Raw genomic sequence first — 18,732 nt, 5'->3', positions numbered from 1 at the left:
ACCACTTTACTCCAGCCTGGGCAACAGAGTGATACTCTATCTCAAAAAAAAAAAAAAAGAAAAGAAAAAGGAAGATGAAGGAAGAAGAAGAAGAAGAAGAAGGGAGGAGGAGGAGGGAGGAGGGAGGAAGAAGGAGAAGGGAGGACGAGAGGGGGGAAAAGGGAGAAGAGGAGGAGGGAGAAGAGAGGACAAGAGGAGGAGGGAGAAGAGAGGACAAGAGGAGGAGGGAGAGGGAGGAGGAGAGGAGGAGGGAGAAGGGAGGAGATGAGGAAGAGAACGGAGGAGGAAGAGAAGGAGGAGGAAGGAAAAGAAGAAGAAGGAGGAGAAGGAGAAGGAGGAAGGAAGGAAGAAGAAGAAGAAAGAAGAAAGAAGCAGAAGAAGAAGATCTTAGTCCCTTCTTTGTAGTTTTTATCAGAGATTATAAAAGGTCATTTGCCCAAGCTGATTTTCCACACTTCTCTGTCTCATAAGCCTACATACACATTAATTCCTAAACTTGAAAAAAGTTTACTAACTTTAAACAAATAGAGCAGAAAGCTGTGCCATGAGTGCAAAATTACTATCCCACAATAGAAAAGACAAGTGGATCCTACTCAAAATCACTAATAAACACGGTGTCATCCTCAATAAAATACTTGACATATCCATTTTAGTAAACTCTCTCCACAGGTCTTGAAATTTTCCTACTTTATTAGCTCATTACATTTAAAGACTCTTCAGTAAAACTAAGTAGTAATAAATTCACCAGTATTCTGAAAGTGATTTTTCATCACAAAACTATGAAACAAAGCAGATATTTCTACTAATATCTACTAAGAGAGAGATGTGTTGTCTCTCTTGTGCAACAGCCATTTAATATTCATTTGCCATTTCAATTGAAAACCTACGAGAATTTCTAGGACTATAATTTGGCTACACTATAATATGAAATCTGAATTTGACACTATTTGGAAAGTTAAAATGAAGGAAAAAGTTGGCATTTGTTCTTTTTTTAAAAAAGGTTATATTCATGCTTAGATGCTGGTTTCTCCAAGGACGCTTAGGTTTTATTCTAAATCCCACTAGCTTCCCAAAGTAACTGCTCATCTTCAGTCATTATAATGTCAGCCTGTTGATGTTCTTGCATAATGCCCTTTCTACAAACTGGCTAGATTTTCCATTACCATAATTTTGCATGATAACATAAAAAAATCACTATTGTCATTTTAAGCTGACAGAAACATTCTCAGCCGAAGACACTCAAAACTATTACAAACTTAAAATCTTCAATTACTGAATTCACTTTTTTAAAATCGAACAGAAACTTTCTCTTGGTAATGAAGGCTAAAATGTCTTAAATGCAAAACGTGTTGTTTTTCTACAATTCCCCCCACCCTCCCAAAAAAAGGTATGGAGAGAATGTGGATAAACGTATGATCTGCCAACCCTAACATATCATTTTAAATGAACAAATTGTCAAAAACTACGTTGCCATACATCTATTTAAATAATAAGGAGAAAGGCAATTCTGAAGTCTCACTGCTTGCAAGGCTGTCCAGCTTAGTCTAAGAACAGAGGAACACCTATAAAGGTGGGATTCAATTCACTGGTCTATCCCCCCAAAACCTGAACTGCTGAAAACAAGTCTTTCATAGTTTCTCTGTATTGTTAATTAGGTAATTTTGTATTGTATTGTGTTTTCTGTAATAGAAAGCAGAATAGGATAAATTAACATGAAAAATGTAGAAATGTCAGAATGACAACAATTAGTAGAATGGTGGCAGGTTTTTCTAAGATTCAAAAATAATTTATAAGTTGCATTTTTAAGATTCCACATTCTTTTAAGTGAATGCCTTAATCATTCAGTTTATTTCTTGGGGGACTTAAGATCAGCCTGTCAACAGAGAAAGTGGTTTTTTTTTTTTTTCAGCCTTTCCAAGATTTCCGGTACCTCATCTTTACCCAAAAGCCTATTTACTGGCAGCCAATTTGCAAACATCAAATTTAAGATTATAGCTTCAGTAAAACGAGAAGAAAGAAATTAAAGTTCACTTCGAGTATTTATGTTGGCATATACCAAGCAGACTACTTAAGAATGACACTGAGGGCTCCATTTTGCCATTCCTCATGTTCTGCATGTACTAGTTTTCATATTACATTAATCAAGAGACAAACATAATGAATCTATCATTTAAAGTATGCAAATTCATTACTCCTTCTTTGTGAAAGCTTGACACCTTGGCTCATGTCATATATTTGCAAACTAAGTATGTATTCTACTAAAAAGTTAAGAAAAAAGAAACCAGAATAACAGGTTTTTAAGTTTATGTTTCATGGAACAAGAAAATAATTAAGTGGGTACTTGCAATATACTACTGCTAGGGTCAATGTTAACATCACTAAAATCTTTAAGTTTTCTTCAAAATGTTAGGGAGAATCTTCACTGTCTCATAAAGAATTATCCAAAACTTAACATTATAATTGGCTCCAACACCACAAACAAAAGCCTCTTAAATGGTAAGCAATGCTGAATTAACTTTTAATGACAACCAAAATAATACTTCTATTACCTACAGAGATAATCCAATAAATATACAGCAGTAAATATAGTCATTTTCTCTAGAACAGTGGAAAATAAAAAGCCTAATAAGAAATAAAAAGAAATTATTCAATTTTATACTCATAATTACAAATCAATAAACCAATTTCCCATAAAACCATTATTTTAAAAAAATTATCATTTTTCCAATTCCTTTTGTTCTTTTCTTTTTTTTTTTTTTTTTTTTGAGACAGGATCTTGCTTTGTCATCCAGGCTGGAGTACAGTGGCACAGTCATGGGTCACTGCAGCCTTGACTTCCTGGGCTCGAGTGATCCTCTTACCACAGTCCCCTGAGTATCAGGGACTACAGGTGTGAGCCACCATGCCCAGCTAATTTTTTTATTTTTGTCTCACTATGTTGCCCAGGCTGGTCTTGAACTCCTGGACTCAAGCAGTCCTCCCACCTCAGTCTCCCAAAGTGCTGGGATTACAGCCATGTGAGCCACTAAGCCAAGCCAATTCATTTTTTGATAGTAACATTTCCTTGTTCTTAAAGCTTTTGATAGCTTTATTTTTTAAATGCAATAACAGCAATAAATATTAAAGAGGTATTTAAAAATTACTTCTTTCTAGTAAAGAGGCTAGAGAAAGAAAATAATGTTTTGGGAGTTTTTTTAACACTTTAAAACAAATCTGACCCAGAAATCTGATTAGAGAAAATAATTTTCATCTCTTCTAAACACAAATATACTTCCTATTCAAATAATCCCATATATCCACACATTTAATATAAAGAGACAATAATGATGATCTAGCATTTTTGATCACTTACTATGTGCCAGGAACTCTACTAAATGCATTATATTAATCCTCACAGTAGTTGTAACTATTTTACATATGGGGGTCTGAGGCACAAAGAGATTAAAACAATTTACTCAAGCCACATAGCTAGTAAATGGATGGGGCTGAGAATCAAACCCAGGCAGTTCAGTATCATGTCTGATTTCTTTTTATGTATATATTTTTATTTTTTTATTTTATTGAAATTCGGTGCTCTACATGTTCAGAGAAACTTCTGTAGTAGCAAATTATAGAAATGATTCCTCAAAGTACAGTCTTCCACGTCTGCTTTCTGAATCACTATACAGCAGGTCCTCCAATAAAATTGTTTTCTTTCAATATCATTTTGTAGTAACATTAATAAAGAAAAAAATCAATTTCCAGCCATGACCACAGTCTTGTGTGGAGTTTGCATGTTCTCCCCAGGTCTGCGTGGGTATTCTCCGGGTACTCTGGTTCCCTTCCACATCCCAAAGCTATGCACATTAGATGAATTGGCGTGTCTATATTGTCCCAGTCTGAATGAGTATGGGTGTGTGAGTGTACCCTGCAATGGAATGGCTTCCTGTCCAGGGTTGATTCCTGCCTTGTGCCTTTAGCTGCCAGCATAGCTCCAGGCACCCCCCACCCTGAACCAGAATAAGTGGGTTGGAAGATGAATGAATGGTTACAAATGATTGCCAAATAAAAATTAGTGGGCCAGGTGTAGTGGCTCACACCTGTAATGCCAGCACTTTGGGAGGGTGAGGTGGGTGGATCACCTGAGGTCAGGAGTTCAAGACCAGCCCGACCAACACGGCAAAACCCCATCTCTACTAAAAATACAAAAATTAGCTGGGCGTGGTGGCACGCACCTGTAGTCCTAGCTACTTGGGAGGCTGAGGCAGGAGAATCACTTGAACCCAGGAGGCAGAGGTTGCAGTGAGCCAAGATCACACAACTGCATTCCAGCCTGGGCAGCAGGGTGGGACTCCGTCTCAAAAAAAAAAAAAAAGAAAAAAAACTAGTAAAGTATATGGTAATCATACAAATGCACAATAAACGATGCAGTAAGAAAATGCTCAGTGATCTGCCATATTGGTTACTCTCGAATTGCATGATGGTAGGAGATGCTGCTTACAATTTTCACTTCGCAAACACCTATTCCTTGATTTAACCCACCACCACTATGACTGCTTTCACTCACTGATTCACTAAAAATTGTGTAAATAATTATATTGTTTTTATTAATCTTTCTTAAATGTACTTATAGCCCAAATTTATTTCTTTGTTTAATATTACAAGTGTTTTGAGTCTTTATTTAGAAGTTTGGTGACATTCTTGTGACCAGAAATATGCCATAGGAACTTAACTCGTTTATATCAATTAACATATCTATTCACTTAAAGTCACAGTTTCCAAGAATCTACTAACTTAAGTGAGGACTTACACTACATTGTGTATAAAATATACATTGCATCTAGCATAATGTCTGACACCCAGTAAGTACTAATAAAAGTGCAACTATTATAATAATATTTATCCCTTCTTTACTTACTCTGTGATAATTCTGGATTTCCTTTCAGATTCATCATCTTTGGAATTGAAGGTCCATACACATCCACATCTAGCAAACCAATGGCCTTGGACTATAAAAAAATAAATAAAAATATAAAACAAAACAAAAACACTTTACCATAAGATTGTTCCCACTCTTCTCAAAGGTGAAGCATATAACAACAGTAATCTGACTACAGAAAATAAATTGGCAAAATATTATAAATCATAACCTAAACTTCCAAAGCAACAGTTAAGTAAAAGAGCATAAATTGCTTAGGGTCAATACTTTATACGATTTACTAATATTGCCTAGATAACTAACTAGAGAAATCCACCCTATATGCTTTACATATTGTAGTTCAGGTCTCCCATATAGTCTCAAGCAGACTTAAGACCTTTTTGATCTGAACATGAGTTTGAGAACAAATTACATGCAAACAGTTTTAAAATAATGATTTGTGATGGCAAGCAAAACCCCAGAAAGACACAATATTAACTTTTGGAAAGCCTGTCTAACACACCAAAGAAGACAAAATAAAAAAAGATTATGGAAACAGGGCCATAATAAAGCAAGTGAAAAATTCTGATGTAGATCTGGCATAAATGAGATGGAAGCACTAACAAGGATACTGGCACACCTAACACAGAGACAACCTCTTATATGCAAGTCACAATTAAATACAAAACGTCTTCTAGAGGATTCAGAAACAACTAAAACTGTTTTCTTTGATGATGCATCCAGCTGCTGAAGGACAGGATACCCTGGCTGGGCTCTTCGCTGCTGTCAGTTAATCAGCAGCTTCGCCAAGGAAAGGAAAAAAAATTCGCTATTAAAAAATATGTCTCTTTTTTTTCTTCTTCCCCTCTCTTCTTTCTCCTTTGATAGATGAAATCAATCTGTTATTAGTTTTCCTCATCTACGAGTAAACAGAACGCTAACACGATATGTCTTAGAGTTGTTTCATCAAGTCTTACAACTTTCCTACTACTCTCTTCATATCCTGCAGAATAAAACCCGTAACGCCTCGACAAAATTTTTTGAAAAACTGAAGCAATAACTCATCTTCGATATTACCTACCTATTTCTAGACAAAAAAAAAAAAACTTTTTAAATTTTGTTATCTGGTTCCTATGAATATACAAAATAAAGTAAATCTAACATTTGTGTTTCCAACTTTATACCGACTAAAACTGCAGTTTAAATATACATATATATATATATATATATCTGTATGACTCAGTGTCCTCAGAGGAAAAAATGGGATTAATATCTGCCTCTATGAAAATCTCAGCTTTATGTAAAATAAATGAGAAAAATAGGAAGGATACTTGATTTTTAATAGAATGGTGGTATATAAAATTTAAGCTTAATGCATTTAGGTATCAGATTTAAGAAGGGAGGAACAGTCAATGAGAAATTTGACCAATTTAACTATTTTTTAAACCACGAACAGAAGAATTTAGCTAAATTAAAACAATTAAATTTACTATGGATAACAAGATTTTCAAATGAGGGGACCTAAATCTAGAAATATGGCTAATTGTTACTTATATAAAGTTCTGCTAATGCTATAACCATCATCCTAGAATTTTATCTCTTTTCTGTATTTTTATAACACCTACAAAAACTAAAAACTACCACCAAATAATAATAAATACCAATAAAAACAAAAGCTATTTTAAGATTCTCTTTCCTTGTTCTCTTATTCATATCAATGCTGGTTTTACAATAACATGAAGGGGGTTTAGGTCCTAAGTTTCAAATTGATCTTCTAACAACACCTGTCAAGTAAAATAACAGCTTTTTAAGTTTATATTTCCATGAAACAAGAACATAACTAAGTGTTCTAACTAATATAAGATTGCTAGGGTCAATTTTATCATCACTAGATTTTCAAGTTTCCTTCAAAATGCTAGGAAAGATCTATCATCTATCCTGCTTCTAGAAGAATACCAAGCTTGCCTAAAGATGAACTCTTGGCACAACAGTCCAAAAAAACTGAAGATCTCTCCTAACATTTGCTATGGTAAGAGTAGATTTTACATACGCCTAGATGGCTCCAATATACATTATGTAAAAATTAAGGAGGAGGGGGAAATTACAAGATTTTTGAATTCTTCTGCTTCCTAGAGAATAGAAATAACACTAACTGACAATATTCTACGTACTAGGCTCTCTACATACTCTAAGAGACTGACCTAAATTTAGTACCAATGCTTGCATATATCAAAAAGGAAACAAAGGGAAGAAAATATAAAGATCAGGAGGAAAAGAGAAAGAGAGGAAAGAGAGAGAGAGGAGCAAAGGGATTAAGGACGGAGGAAGACCAGGATAAAGGGACATTAGACAGCAAAGTTATATTAAGATGCCGGATAAACTAGGCCTCCACTGCCAGCCCTATGGACAAATCAGAACCTATAAAAACATACCATCTTAAATCACCCAGGCACCAACACTTTCCCTGATTGCATCTCCCCATTGCTTGAATTCCTTCTGGGTGCCAGGCACTTAGCTAAGCATTTTATTTACATTTTTTCACTTATCCTCACAGCAACACTGCAAGGTGGTATTATCCATACTCATGAATGAGAAAGCCAGAAACTTACACTCAAAATGACCATTTAAAGTATTCTTTCTTAAAATGAAGTAGAATGGGAAATTAAACATGAAAATACTAACCTCATAAACCTCCAGCAGAATTTTAACAGGATCTAACTCCAAAAACTTAGATATGGAGCACACTTATTCTTAAAGGGCTAACAGTAAATATTTCAGACATTGAGGATCATATGATCTCTATGGTAACTACTCAACATTACCATTGTAGCATCAAGGCAGCCATAAACAATATGTAAATAAATTAACATGGCTGTGTTCCAATAAAACTTCACAAAAAACGGCAGGATTTGGTCCACGTGTCATAGTTAGTCAACATTCAATTTAGAGAGTAAAGTTTTTCATGATGAAGCTATTCAATCATTCAACAATGTAATTTTGTTAGCACCAAGAGCACGCAGGCCAGTCATCTCAGCGTCAGAGGAGCTATCTCAGTAAAGATTTACTCTCTCATCCTTAATTGGCTAGATTTTAAAAATTAAAAAGCATACTTTTTCAGACTATTTTACTGGAACTAAATTAGGATGTCTTGCTTAGATTTTATTTATCATGAATAAAATCTGTGTCCAGGCCGGGCACAGTGGCTCACGCCTGTAATCCCAGCACTTTGGGCCAAGGTGGGCAGATCACGAGGTCAAGAGATCAACACCATTCTGGCTAACATGGTGAAACCTCGTCTCTACTAAAAATACAAAAAATTAGCTGGGCTTGGTGGCGGGCACCTGTGGTCCCAGCTACTCATGAGGCTGAGGCAGGAGAATGGCATGAACCCAGGTGGCGGAGCTTGCAGTGGGCCAAGATTGCACCACTGCACTCTAGCCTGGGCGACAGAGTGAGACTCTGTCTTAAAAAAAAAAAAAAAAAAAAAAAAAAAAAAAAAAAAAAAAATTCAGTGTCCATTAACAGAAACACCAAAGCATATATTAATTAAAGCATATTATACTTAGAATTGGCACAGCTACCAGGCCAGTACAGTTACCATTGCTATAAAAATAAATTTAAACAGATTTTCAAGTCTAGAATTCAGTAATGTTCAAAAGGTGCCAAATAAACTTCATTTGTTTTTCATAATTTACTCCATTATTTTTAAATAGGCTCCTATTTTAAGTATATAAATAGTCTTTCACTTTAAACTTCCAGTTTTATACTGTTAGAAAAATAAATGAGCAAGGTAAAAGCCTATAAATAAATGTATGCAGCTGAGTGTCTAGCCAGCTAAGTTTTATGAATCCTTTCCAACTTGCTCCATTTAGGATTTTCTTCAATTTCAGCCAGATTCAAAGGAATATTTGCTACAAAAGCTGCCAAATACACAACAGATAAAAAAAATTACTATTAGCAAAAATAACTGTAAACTTACTATTGTAAAGTGTGATTGTCATCTTTAATGTCACCATAAACTTAACCTAATGTTGGTATCTAACAATATACTCTTTTCTGACTCTCCTGCAGATCTCAAAATCTAGCAGATGACATAAAACAAGATAGATCAAACCCCAAGATAACAATTAGTTTTTTGGATTTGTTTATAATTTATAACACCCTGTGGAAGTTGTAAAAGGTGGCAGAATTATTCAAGAGTGATTATACTGTTTCATTACTACTGTATGAAAGCTGCAATTTGAGAGCCTACACGTCCTATTTTTGTGTGTTGGATTTCAAAGACACGAACCACAGTTTTGATACTGCTTTGTTTTTCCAACACAATTTATACTAAATAAGATTGTAAAGCTTCATGACATGTTCCTTTATCCATGTCTTCTGCTAAAAGAACCCATCAAAACAACATCTTAGAACGTTCCCACCCAATTATTTCTAAATAAGACCTGCCTAAAAGTTGTACTTCTACAGAAGTACCCAGCTAAGACTCCCATGATTCCCTGTATATTATATTCAGTTTAATCTAGGACTGGCAGTTGGTGTTTATTCAATTTAGAAATTATTCAAGCCTCTTCTTTCTTCTCTTTCTGCCTAGCTTTATGTCAAGCTGCCAATCATAAGAATTTCTATCTCTTAGTAGAGAAAAATACATGTTTCCAAATTCTATTAGCTAAGATTAAATAAGAATCTGATTGTCAGAAGAGCTAATGGTTAACAACGTGATAAGAGAACAATTTCCTGCTGTTTATCAAAGGACTGTCTAAATCTTCAAGTTCAATCAGGAAAAAAGAGAAACGAGCAGCATAAAAGAAAAAAAAATCACCTGGCTAACTGGAACACAACCTGAGAGGAGCTCATGAAAAGTACAGAAGAATCCCAAATGATAAAATATTAATAACTGCTCTCAAAAGAGGTACAAAATAGAAATGGAAGATAAATGGCAGATTTCTTTTTGTTTGTTTTTTCAGATGGTCTTGCTCTGTCACCCATGCTAGAGTGCAGCAGGGCAATAGAGGCCTTGACCTCCCTGTCTCAAGCAACAATCCTCCCACCTCAGTGTCTTGAGTAACTAGGACTACAGGCACTGGCCACCATGCCTAGCTAATTTTTTTTCATTTTTTGTAGGGACAGGATTTCACCACGTTGCCCCAGCTGGTCTCAAACTCTGGGGCTCAAGTGATCCTCCTGCCTCGACCTCCCAAATGCTGGGATTACAGGTGTAAGCCACCACACCTGGCCAATAATCAATTTCAAATTAAAAACCCTATTTTAGAGTAGGAAGAAACCTAAGAGATCATCTTAGTCTTCTAATTTTTAGTGATAAAGAAACTAAGGCCCAGAGATAATGCCATTCCTGGGCCTAGGATCCGAAGTCTCTCTCCAATGCATCATGAAGCCTAACCACTAATCAACAATCACCAGCCACTTACCATACCTCTTTCACCTCATCTCCTACTCTCCCCTTTTTTAATCTACTCCATACATATTACCGTCTTGCAGCTTCTTAAACACACAAGGAACACCCCAGACTTAGGAGTTCTGCAGTTGCTATTCCTTCAGCCAGAAATCCTATTCCCCCAAGTATCCACCTGGTCTCTTACTCACTTCCTTTAAGTCTTGATTTAAACATAACCATACAGTAAGGCATACACTGGTCAGGCTATGTAAAATTGCAACTCCCTGACCACAACACTACACATTTCCTATTCCCCATCGTGCTTTTTCTTTCTTCTTAGTATCTATATTAGTATTCAACATATTATATACAGTTGTCTCTAGGTATCTGCAGGGCATTGGTTCCAGGACACCTCCGCCCCCATACCAAAACCCTCAGACATTTTTTTTTTTTTTTTTGCGGTGGAAGCTCGCTCTGTCGCCCAGGCTGGAGTGCAGTGGCGCAATCTCCGCTCACTGCAAGCTCCGCCTCCCGGGTTCACGCCATTCTCCTGCCTCAGCCTCCCGAGTAACTGGGACTACAGGCGCCCGCCAGCACACCCAGCTAATTTTTGTATTTTTAGTAGAGACGGGGTTTCACCGTGTTAGCCAGGATGGTCTCGATCTCCTGACCTTGTGATCTGCCCGCCTCGGCCTCCCAAAGTGCTGGGATTACAGGCTTGAGCCACCGCTCCCGGACAATCCTGAGACTCTTATGTAAAATGGCATAGTATTTGCATATAACCTGTACACATCCTCCCATATACTTTAAATCATCTCTAGATTACTTATAATATCAAATACAATATAAATTTTATGTAAATTGTTATTATGCTGTATTTTTATTTGTATTACTTTTTATTGTTGTATTGTTCTTTTTGTTGGGTTTTTAAAAATATTTTTGATCCACAGTTGGTTAAATCCACAGATGCAAAACCAGCATATATGAAGTGCAAATGTACTTACTTATTGTTTACTATCTCCCCTACTAGAATGTAAATCCCATGAGAGTAAGGATTTTTGCATGCTTTGTTCACTACTATATACCCAGAACCTAGAAGAGTAGGTAGTTGCAGAGATTCCCTATTACATCCCAGAAATTCTGATTCATTAGGTCCGGGCTGCCATCCAGCAACCTATATATGTAGCACTCCAGGGTATAAGATGACCACAATGTGAAAAACAGAAATACAGATAATAGAGGAAAGAGAGATGAAAATTTGCTACTAAGCCTTGGGACCAGCAGGATCATAATAACAATAATCTACAGTAATCAACAATAACATTAAAGAGGTCTTTTTTTAAATGATTTTTTTAAAAAAACATAGTAAACATTCTGCCTTATGTGTGAATAATCAAGAAATATTGCACAGGACATATACATTAAAAAATTATTCATTGTTTATCTGAAATTCAAATTTGTTATTTGCTAAATCTGACAAGCTTACCCCAGCATTTCTTCTCAACAGGGCTGCAAGAATGATTCAGATGAAACATAAGTCAGATTGTGTTATTACTCTGCTCAAAACCCTTCGCTGCCACCACTCCTCCCATTTCATTCCTGTAAAAGCCAAAGTCCTTACAACCATTCACCCCACATAACTCAGTCAGTTCCCCACCCACCTCCTGCCTCCCAAACCTAGTAATTTTCATCACCTATTACTCCATTCCACTTCTTCCTCCAGAAATCACATTGGCCTTATTACTGTTCCTTGCACGGTATACTAGGCATGCTCCCACCTCTTGGCCTTTGTCCCAGCTCTTCCTTCTCCCTGAGATACTCTTCCCTCAGATAGTCACACAGTCTACTCTCATTTTCTTCTCTTCTCTGCTCAAGTGTCATCTCTTCAATGGAAACTATCATATTTTAAAATGCAAACCAGCACTAACCCTTAAGCACTACCCCTCCCCCATCTCAGTTGACTTGTATCACCTTCTAACATACTATTTAACTTACTTGGGATGTTTATTATCTATTTACGGTAAGCTCCATAAGGGCAGGAATATCCCCAAGTATTCTGAACAGTAAAAATTAAGTATTTGTTGAATAAATGGGTAAGTAAATGAACTAATAAATGAACAAACCTCCATCTGTTATTCGTAGAATTTCAGTATTGCTCACTATATGATCCCTACAGTCTCTTATAAGCTTTAACATACTATTATTTCAAGAAAGTCTCTCTTCTAATACTTCTACACTAACACTTTATAGGACTCAAAATTAAGTAATATTACTATATAATAATTATACAATAATATATAGCTTAAAAATATTCTGGTGTTTAAAAGGGGTCATAAATTTCTTTGCAGTCTATTCCTAACAACCATTTTCTCCCCAGAAAATCTAATATCATCTTCCTTTTTCTACTGACCTCAACTCCAAAAAAAATAGACATCATAAAAGAAAATCTATCACAAAGAATAGCTATGGTTCTATGGTGGCTTTATTAAAAAATATGGCTGGGCTCAGTGGCTCATGCCTGTAATCCCAGCACTTTAGGAGGCTGAAGCGGGAGGATCATTTGAGGTCAGGAGTTCAAGACCAGCCTGGCCAACATGGTGAAACCCTGTCTCTACTAAAATTACAAAAATTAGCCAGGCGTGGTGGCGGCGCCTGTAATCCTAGCTACTTGGGAGGCTGAGGCAGGAGAATTGCTTGAACCCGGAAGACAGAGTGAGCAGAAATCGCACCATTGCACTCCAGCCTGGGTGACAGAGTGAGACTCCGTCTCAAATATATATATATATGATAAAGTACATTGTCTAAATCTTTGAAAACTAAAGTCACAATATGGTATGAAAAAACTAACCAAAAAGAAGAAAATTTTTTATCTGCTTACTAACAAGATTTAGCACAATAGGGTTTCAAATATAAAAAAGCTGCAAATCTCAGTTTGTTTTTCTTTCCGGAACTGGAGAAGCAACTTCTTCTTTAACAAGAAAACGGTTGCCTTAAGTGCCACATTTTCATTTAGTAAGGAGGGAAAAGTAAATCAGGAATAAAACATCTACGATTAAGAGAAGAAAAACTTAAAATCTTGGTCTGTATAATTTGTAAAAAAATAAAAATAAAAGGTTTTAATGCCCTTAGTAAGTAAAGTCTTCAAATACAGAGAAAATTAGAAAGCCTTCTACCACCATGTAGTGCTTATAAAAATGCAGAAGATGCTTACAGACACTGAGCTCTAAAGATCATAGTTATCTGTGACATCAACTAGTCATTTGTTGCCAGAATCAAAGCCTGAGAACCTAGAAACCTAACTAAACAAGAACCTTTCCCCGAACAAATAAAGTACTGCAGCAAAGATGCTGGAAAACTAACATCAATTCCTTAAGAATGTCCTTAACTAAACTGCAATGCAGGGAAGAGTATTTATAATTCTGAGAGCAGCTCTTCTAAAGAAAAGCAATTATAATATCAGATATGAACAGAGCACTTGATCCACCCTTCAGACTCAAAATCAGAGCAGCCCAGCAGCTGGTTTTGAAACCCACAGTTCCATATGCTCTGCTCTCTTCCCCTCAATGACCCTTCCAACACTGCTCCGCTGAGAATTAAAGGCCCTTCCTGTTCCTCAAGGAGATGGGATGGGGGGAAATAATTTCCTGGTGGAAAAAAAAAATGAGAGAGGAAAAATGAATTAGTGAAAGCCAAGTCAGAAAGAAGGTAAATAATTTTTTTTAAAAAAGGATTCTTCTGCCTGAACCTGGGAGGCAGAGGTTGCAGTGAGCTGAGATCACACCACTGCACTTCTTCCTGGGCAACAGTGAAACTCTGACTCAAAAAAAAAAAGGATTGTTCTGTGAGAAAGATTTGGATAAATTCTTATTAGACAGAATCAGATAATGAAATTCAAAGGATGTGGAGTAGTTTTGCCACCTATATGTTATACATAAAGGGAAACTAAGGTAGAATATACTAAATGTAAAATGAGGGTAAGGCTTGTCATTCTAACTCATAAGCAAATTCAGCAACTTCCTTGAACAAAGTCAGGAAAATTAATTACTGACAGCAAGCTGTACTTTACTGAAAGAAATTTTTAAAAGGTAGACCAAAGAGTACTGAGGAGGAAACATTCAGCCAACAGCTTCTTTAGAGCTATTGCTAACAATATTGCTACTGCTTCTAATTGGAAATTTCAAAGCATGTTATACCTAATGCTATGTGCCTAAAACCATACAGAAAATATGGCAGGGGTTGGAGGGGGGAGCAGTTTGGAGATTTTTACCTATCTGAAGGTCAGGGTGAATGTGGTGTGTGTGTGCTTGTGGAGGAGGAGGAAGAGCAAACAGGTAAGGAAAAATACCTAATAGAAGATCGGCTTTAGGATCCAATCTAATACACTTTCACCCCTCTATTATACATTTAATTAAAAAAAAAAACACTTTATCTTTCATTTTAATATGTAATGCTGTTTCTTATTCTGTACACTGAATTATTCTTATAAAAGACACCATAGAGGTAGACACACAGGTTTCAAATCAATTAATACTATTAATATATATTACAGGTTTTCCATTAGCATAATTGCTTATATTTTCTATAAAATGTATGAAACTTGAGGATTTAGATAACCTACTCAATCACAGATGTCATCTAAATCATGAGTGAAATAAACAATTGTACTGTATTCACATATAGACATTATTATACAACTCTATCAAATCAAAAATAAAGTTCAAAAACTAAGAAAAATTATCAAGGCACCATAATTATTATTACCTAGAAAATGATGCTATAAAAATGTTAGCACCTAAGCCCAGGTAAGTAATATATATGGAATTAATTTCATTTAAATTGTTATTACAATATGACTTTTTTTAATCTGTTACACCTTGATGCAAAATTTTAAATTAAGGGTCAATAACAGATCTTTTTAAAAATATTAACATCTCACTCAAAGTTCAAAAAGAATTAGTCTATTAACTCCACTGCCAAGTAGTAACAATTTTTTGATAAATGAAAATGTTGCTTAGTACCATATGAATCACATGGGTAATTACTTTTTTTTTTTTTTTTTTTGGAGACGGAGTCTCACTCTGTCGCCCAGGCTGGAGTCTAGTGGCACGATCTTGGCTTACTGCAACCTCCACCTCCTGGGTCCAAGCAATTCTTCTGCCTCAACCTCCTGAGCAGCTGGGACTACAAGTGCATGCCACCACGCCCCGCTAATTTTTTTTTTTGTATTTTTAGTAGAGACGGGGTGTCACCATACTGACCAGGCTGGTCTCGAACTCCTGACCTCGTAATCTGCCCACCTCGGCCTCCCAACGTGCTGGGATTACAGGCATGAGCCACCGCGCTCAGCCAGGTGATTACTATTTTTAAGGTTTTTTTTTTTTTAAACAATTAACATATTAAAGGCATAGTAGGATGCAGGATAAAGCAAACTAGTATTTGTATCACTTAATAGATGGGTGATTATGGATAAGTTATTAACCTCATCAAACCTCAATTTTCTTACCTGTAAAGATTAAGAAGATCTACTTTTTAAAATACAATAAAGACATTTTAAGACCAAAAAAAAAAGAGAGAGAGAGAGATCTAATTTATAGGATTTTTGTGAAGATTATAGCACACTGCAAATTTGTGAAACTTAAAGAATAGCTAACAGTACTGCATGCACACAGTACATATACTACTATCTATGTGCCAGGTACTTCCTAAACACATTATATATTTTAACTTATTTAATCCTCATGACAACCCTATAAAGTAGGTGTACAATAACCCCCAATGAAGAAACCAAGGCACACAAAGGTTAGTAACTTGCCCAAGGTCAGGCAATTCAAGTGCAGAAAATGGGATAAGAACCCAGGCAACAGGGCTTCCGAGTCTGCAGGTAACACTACAACACACTGCCTCTTTCCAATACAACAAATTAAGTTAAATTCCTAGCAGAAAGTATGTACTCAACGTTAGCATCTTTCTCCTTTCTGTGCACCAAGACCGCTTTATGCACGGAAGCAGGAAAAATAAGCATTCACTCTCAGTGGTTATTTATGTATCATACAAAACAACCATCAAAAATAACATTCTAACTATTAACCCAGGCAACTATAAAATCTTTAAGAATAACAAAATGATCCTTAATGTGCACTTATTATTTTTATCTGAATTTATATTGTCTGTTTTTTGTTTCAGAGCAGGAACCATGTATAGTTTCAGGTTTTACGTGAGATCATTGTGAAAAATAGCCTCTAGTAAATATTAAGTAGCATATTTCACAAAAATTAGAGTTTTTGGTATATTAGCCAATTTTTAAGTTATATAGGTAATAGAGTACAGACATAGTCAAAAATGCAGTTAAGAAAATAAAGACTCCTATGTTCTAGCCTAGAAAACAACAGATAGTAAGCAACAATAGAAGCAATTTATTATATTCTGCTTCTTTTCTTTTTGTTGTAGTTGTACAGAAATGTGTGTTTCTATGCTAAATCAAATGCACATACTTACCGTAAGCTAACACATAATAATAGCCAGAGTTAATGAATGCTCACTACGTGCCAGGCATTATACTAGTGGCATTACACATAAGATATATCTACATTTCACAAAAGCTCTGTAAAGTAACCATTATCATTATTATTATTCCTACACATTTAGCAGATGAGGGACCTGAGCTCTGACAGATCAAATGCCTGACCTAAGTTTACACAGTTAATAAGTGAAGAGTTGGAATCAAATTCAGATTTGCCTGAATCCATAGCCCATACTTTTTCTACCAAAAGTACCCAAGCCTAGCCGTGTATCAGAATCACCCAGGCAGCTTGTTAACAAAACTGATGGTCAAATCCCAGACCTAAAAATACCAATTCCCAGAGATTTAGATTTATTTAACAAGCTCCCAGGTGATTTTTGTGCAGGAAGTTAGCACCAGTCCTAGGAGTAGCATTTAAAAACCACTGTACTACTACTTCCAGCTGCCTCCTCTGTTTTCCGTTAGGTTTCACGATGAGAAAGTGAGGTTATAGAGTCCCAAACACTGAGGGTTAGATTCAGGTAAGTGACATTAATAGAGTAAGGACCCAATTCAATTTTAGATTGCAAAATTCATTTTGGAAAATGGCATCACCATTTTTTCATTCATTACCCAAACCTGGATTCAATCTATCTCTTCCTTTTTTACAACTAGAGGATATTTTCATCTATAGACACTGTTGGTTGCTACCCAACAGTAACTCTTAACCCACCTCTCCTTTTCATAGGCAGAACTCACCTCCCACTGGAAAGGTAGAAAGTGTTAGATTCTCCACATTCCCAGTCTTCCTTGCAGCTAAAAGATGTTCATGAGATCCAAGCCTGATCAGTGAAGCTAGAAAATGTCTAGTGAGAGTTTTCTTCCCTTGTAAATAAAAAACAAGGGAACACACTCTTTTTCTTCCTCTTTACAATTCAGTGGGGCAGCCATCTTGTGACCATAAAAATTAAGCAAAGAGAAATGCAGAAATGCCACTCCACCACACTACTTTCTAATTGAGCTACTTTCTGTAGTTCTCATTCCAAATATCTTGTCATTTCTTGCTATGACTTTGCTTACAGAGTTCCTTCAACCTAGAATTATCTTCTGCTATTTTTCCACCTGCCAAAACTACACCTCACCTTCAAATTAATTTCTGGAATTAATTTCTCTCTGTTCTCATATTAATATACTATTTATACCCACAAACTGCTGTACTTGCCACATTCTTCCTTCTATGTAAATAAATATGTATTAATATATCGGTCTTCCTCACAAGGCTGGAGGCTTTGTGAGGGTAGCACCATGGGTAAACATAGTATCTAGCACAGATGGTTCTTGGATTGGTTCAACTGAATTTGTCCATAATCACTTAGATATTCTCAACTGTGTTGTTTAGGGGCCAAAGGAATGACCATTGCTGTTTAAAGGGGAAAAAACCTGCAACAAAAGTGTTTGGGGGTTTAAGGAAAATTATTTTTCAAGTACTTCAAACCTTGTACAACTTAAGATACAAAATATGTTTTAATTGTTAGTTGCTAAATGAGAATCATAAAGATAATGTTAAGCATTACAAAATGCTGAAAATACTTACTTGTATATGCCAATTCATCTGTACATCTGTACTCTCTAAGAATTAAAATGACTTCTTAAATTCTGTCAGCCAGTAAACTTCCCAGCTTCAATGTCATTAACATTTTAGTCCAACAGAAACACAGTCAGGAAATGCAAATCAAACCACAAGATAACCCTTCATAACCATGAGAATGACTATAATCAAAAAGACAGAAAATAAGTATTGGTGAGGATATAGAGAAAATCGAATCCTCACACATTGCGAGTGGGAATGTGAAATGGAACAGAAATATGGACAGCAGCCTGGTAGTTCCTCAGTTAGACAGAGAATTACCATATGATCACCAATTCCATTGCTAGGTATAT

At 35.9% G+C, this 18,732-nt stretch overlaps 1 protein-coding gene across 2 annotated transcripts in view; it reads right to left on the bottom strand.

Moving 5' to 3' along the window:
• NUBPL (nucleotide binding protein like) overlaps window positions 1-18,732 on the bottom strand; it is a 254,576-nt gene that overhangs the window by 211,745 nt on the left and 24,099 nt on the right. Inside the window, exon 4 of one of the 2 annotated variants that reach the window (XM_003263684.3) lies at window positions 4,898-4,988. In XM_003263684.3, coding sequence (XP_003263732.1) covers window positions 4,898-4,988 — 91 coding nt within the window. Of the gene's footprint in view, window positions 1-4,897; window positions 4,989-18,732 lie in introns of those variants that run through there. The other variant, XM_030813147.1, reaches the window with a different exon arrangement.

Source organism: Nomascus leucogenys, chromosome 1a, assembly GCF_006542625.1.
Source record: "Nomascus leucogenys isolate Asia chromosome 1a, Asia_NLE_v1, whole genome shotgun sequence".
NCBI classification, from domain to species: Eukaryota; Metazoa; Chordata; class Mammalia; order Primates; family Hylobatidae; genus Nomascus; species Nomascus leucogenys.
This window is presented reverse-complemented; position numbering and strand designations above follow the sequence as displayed.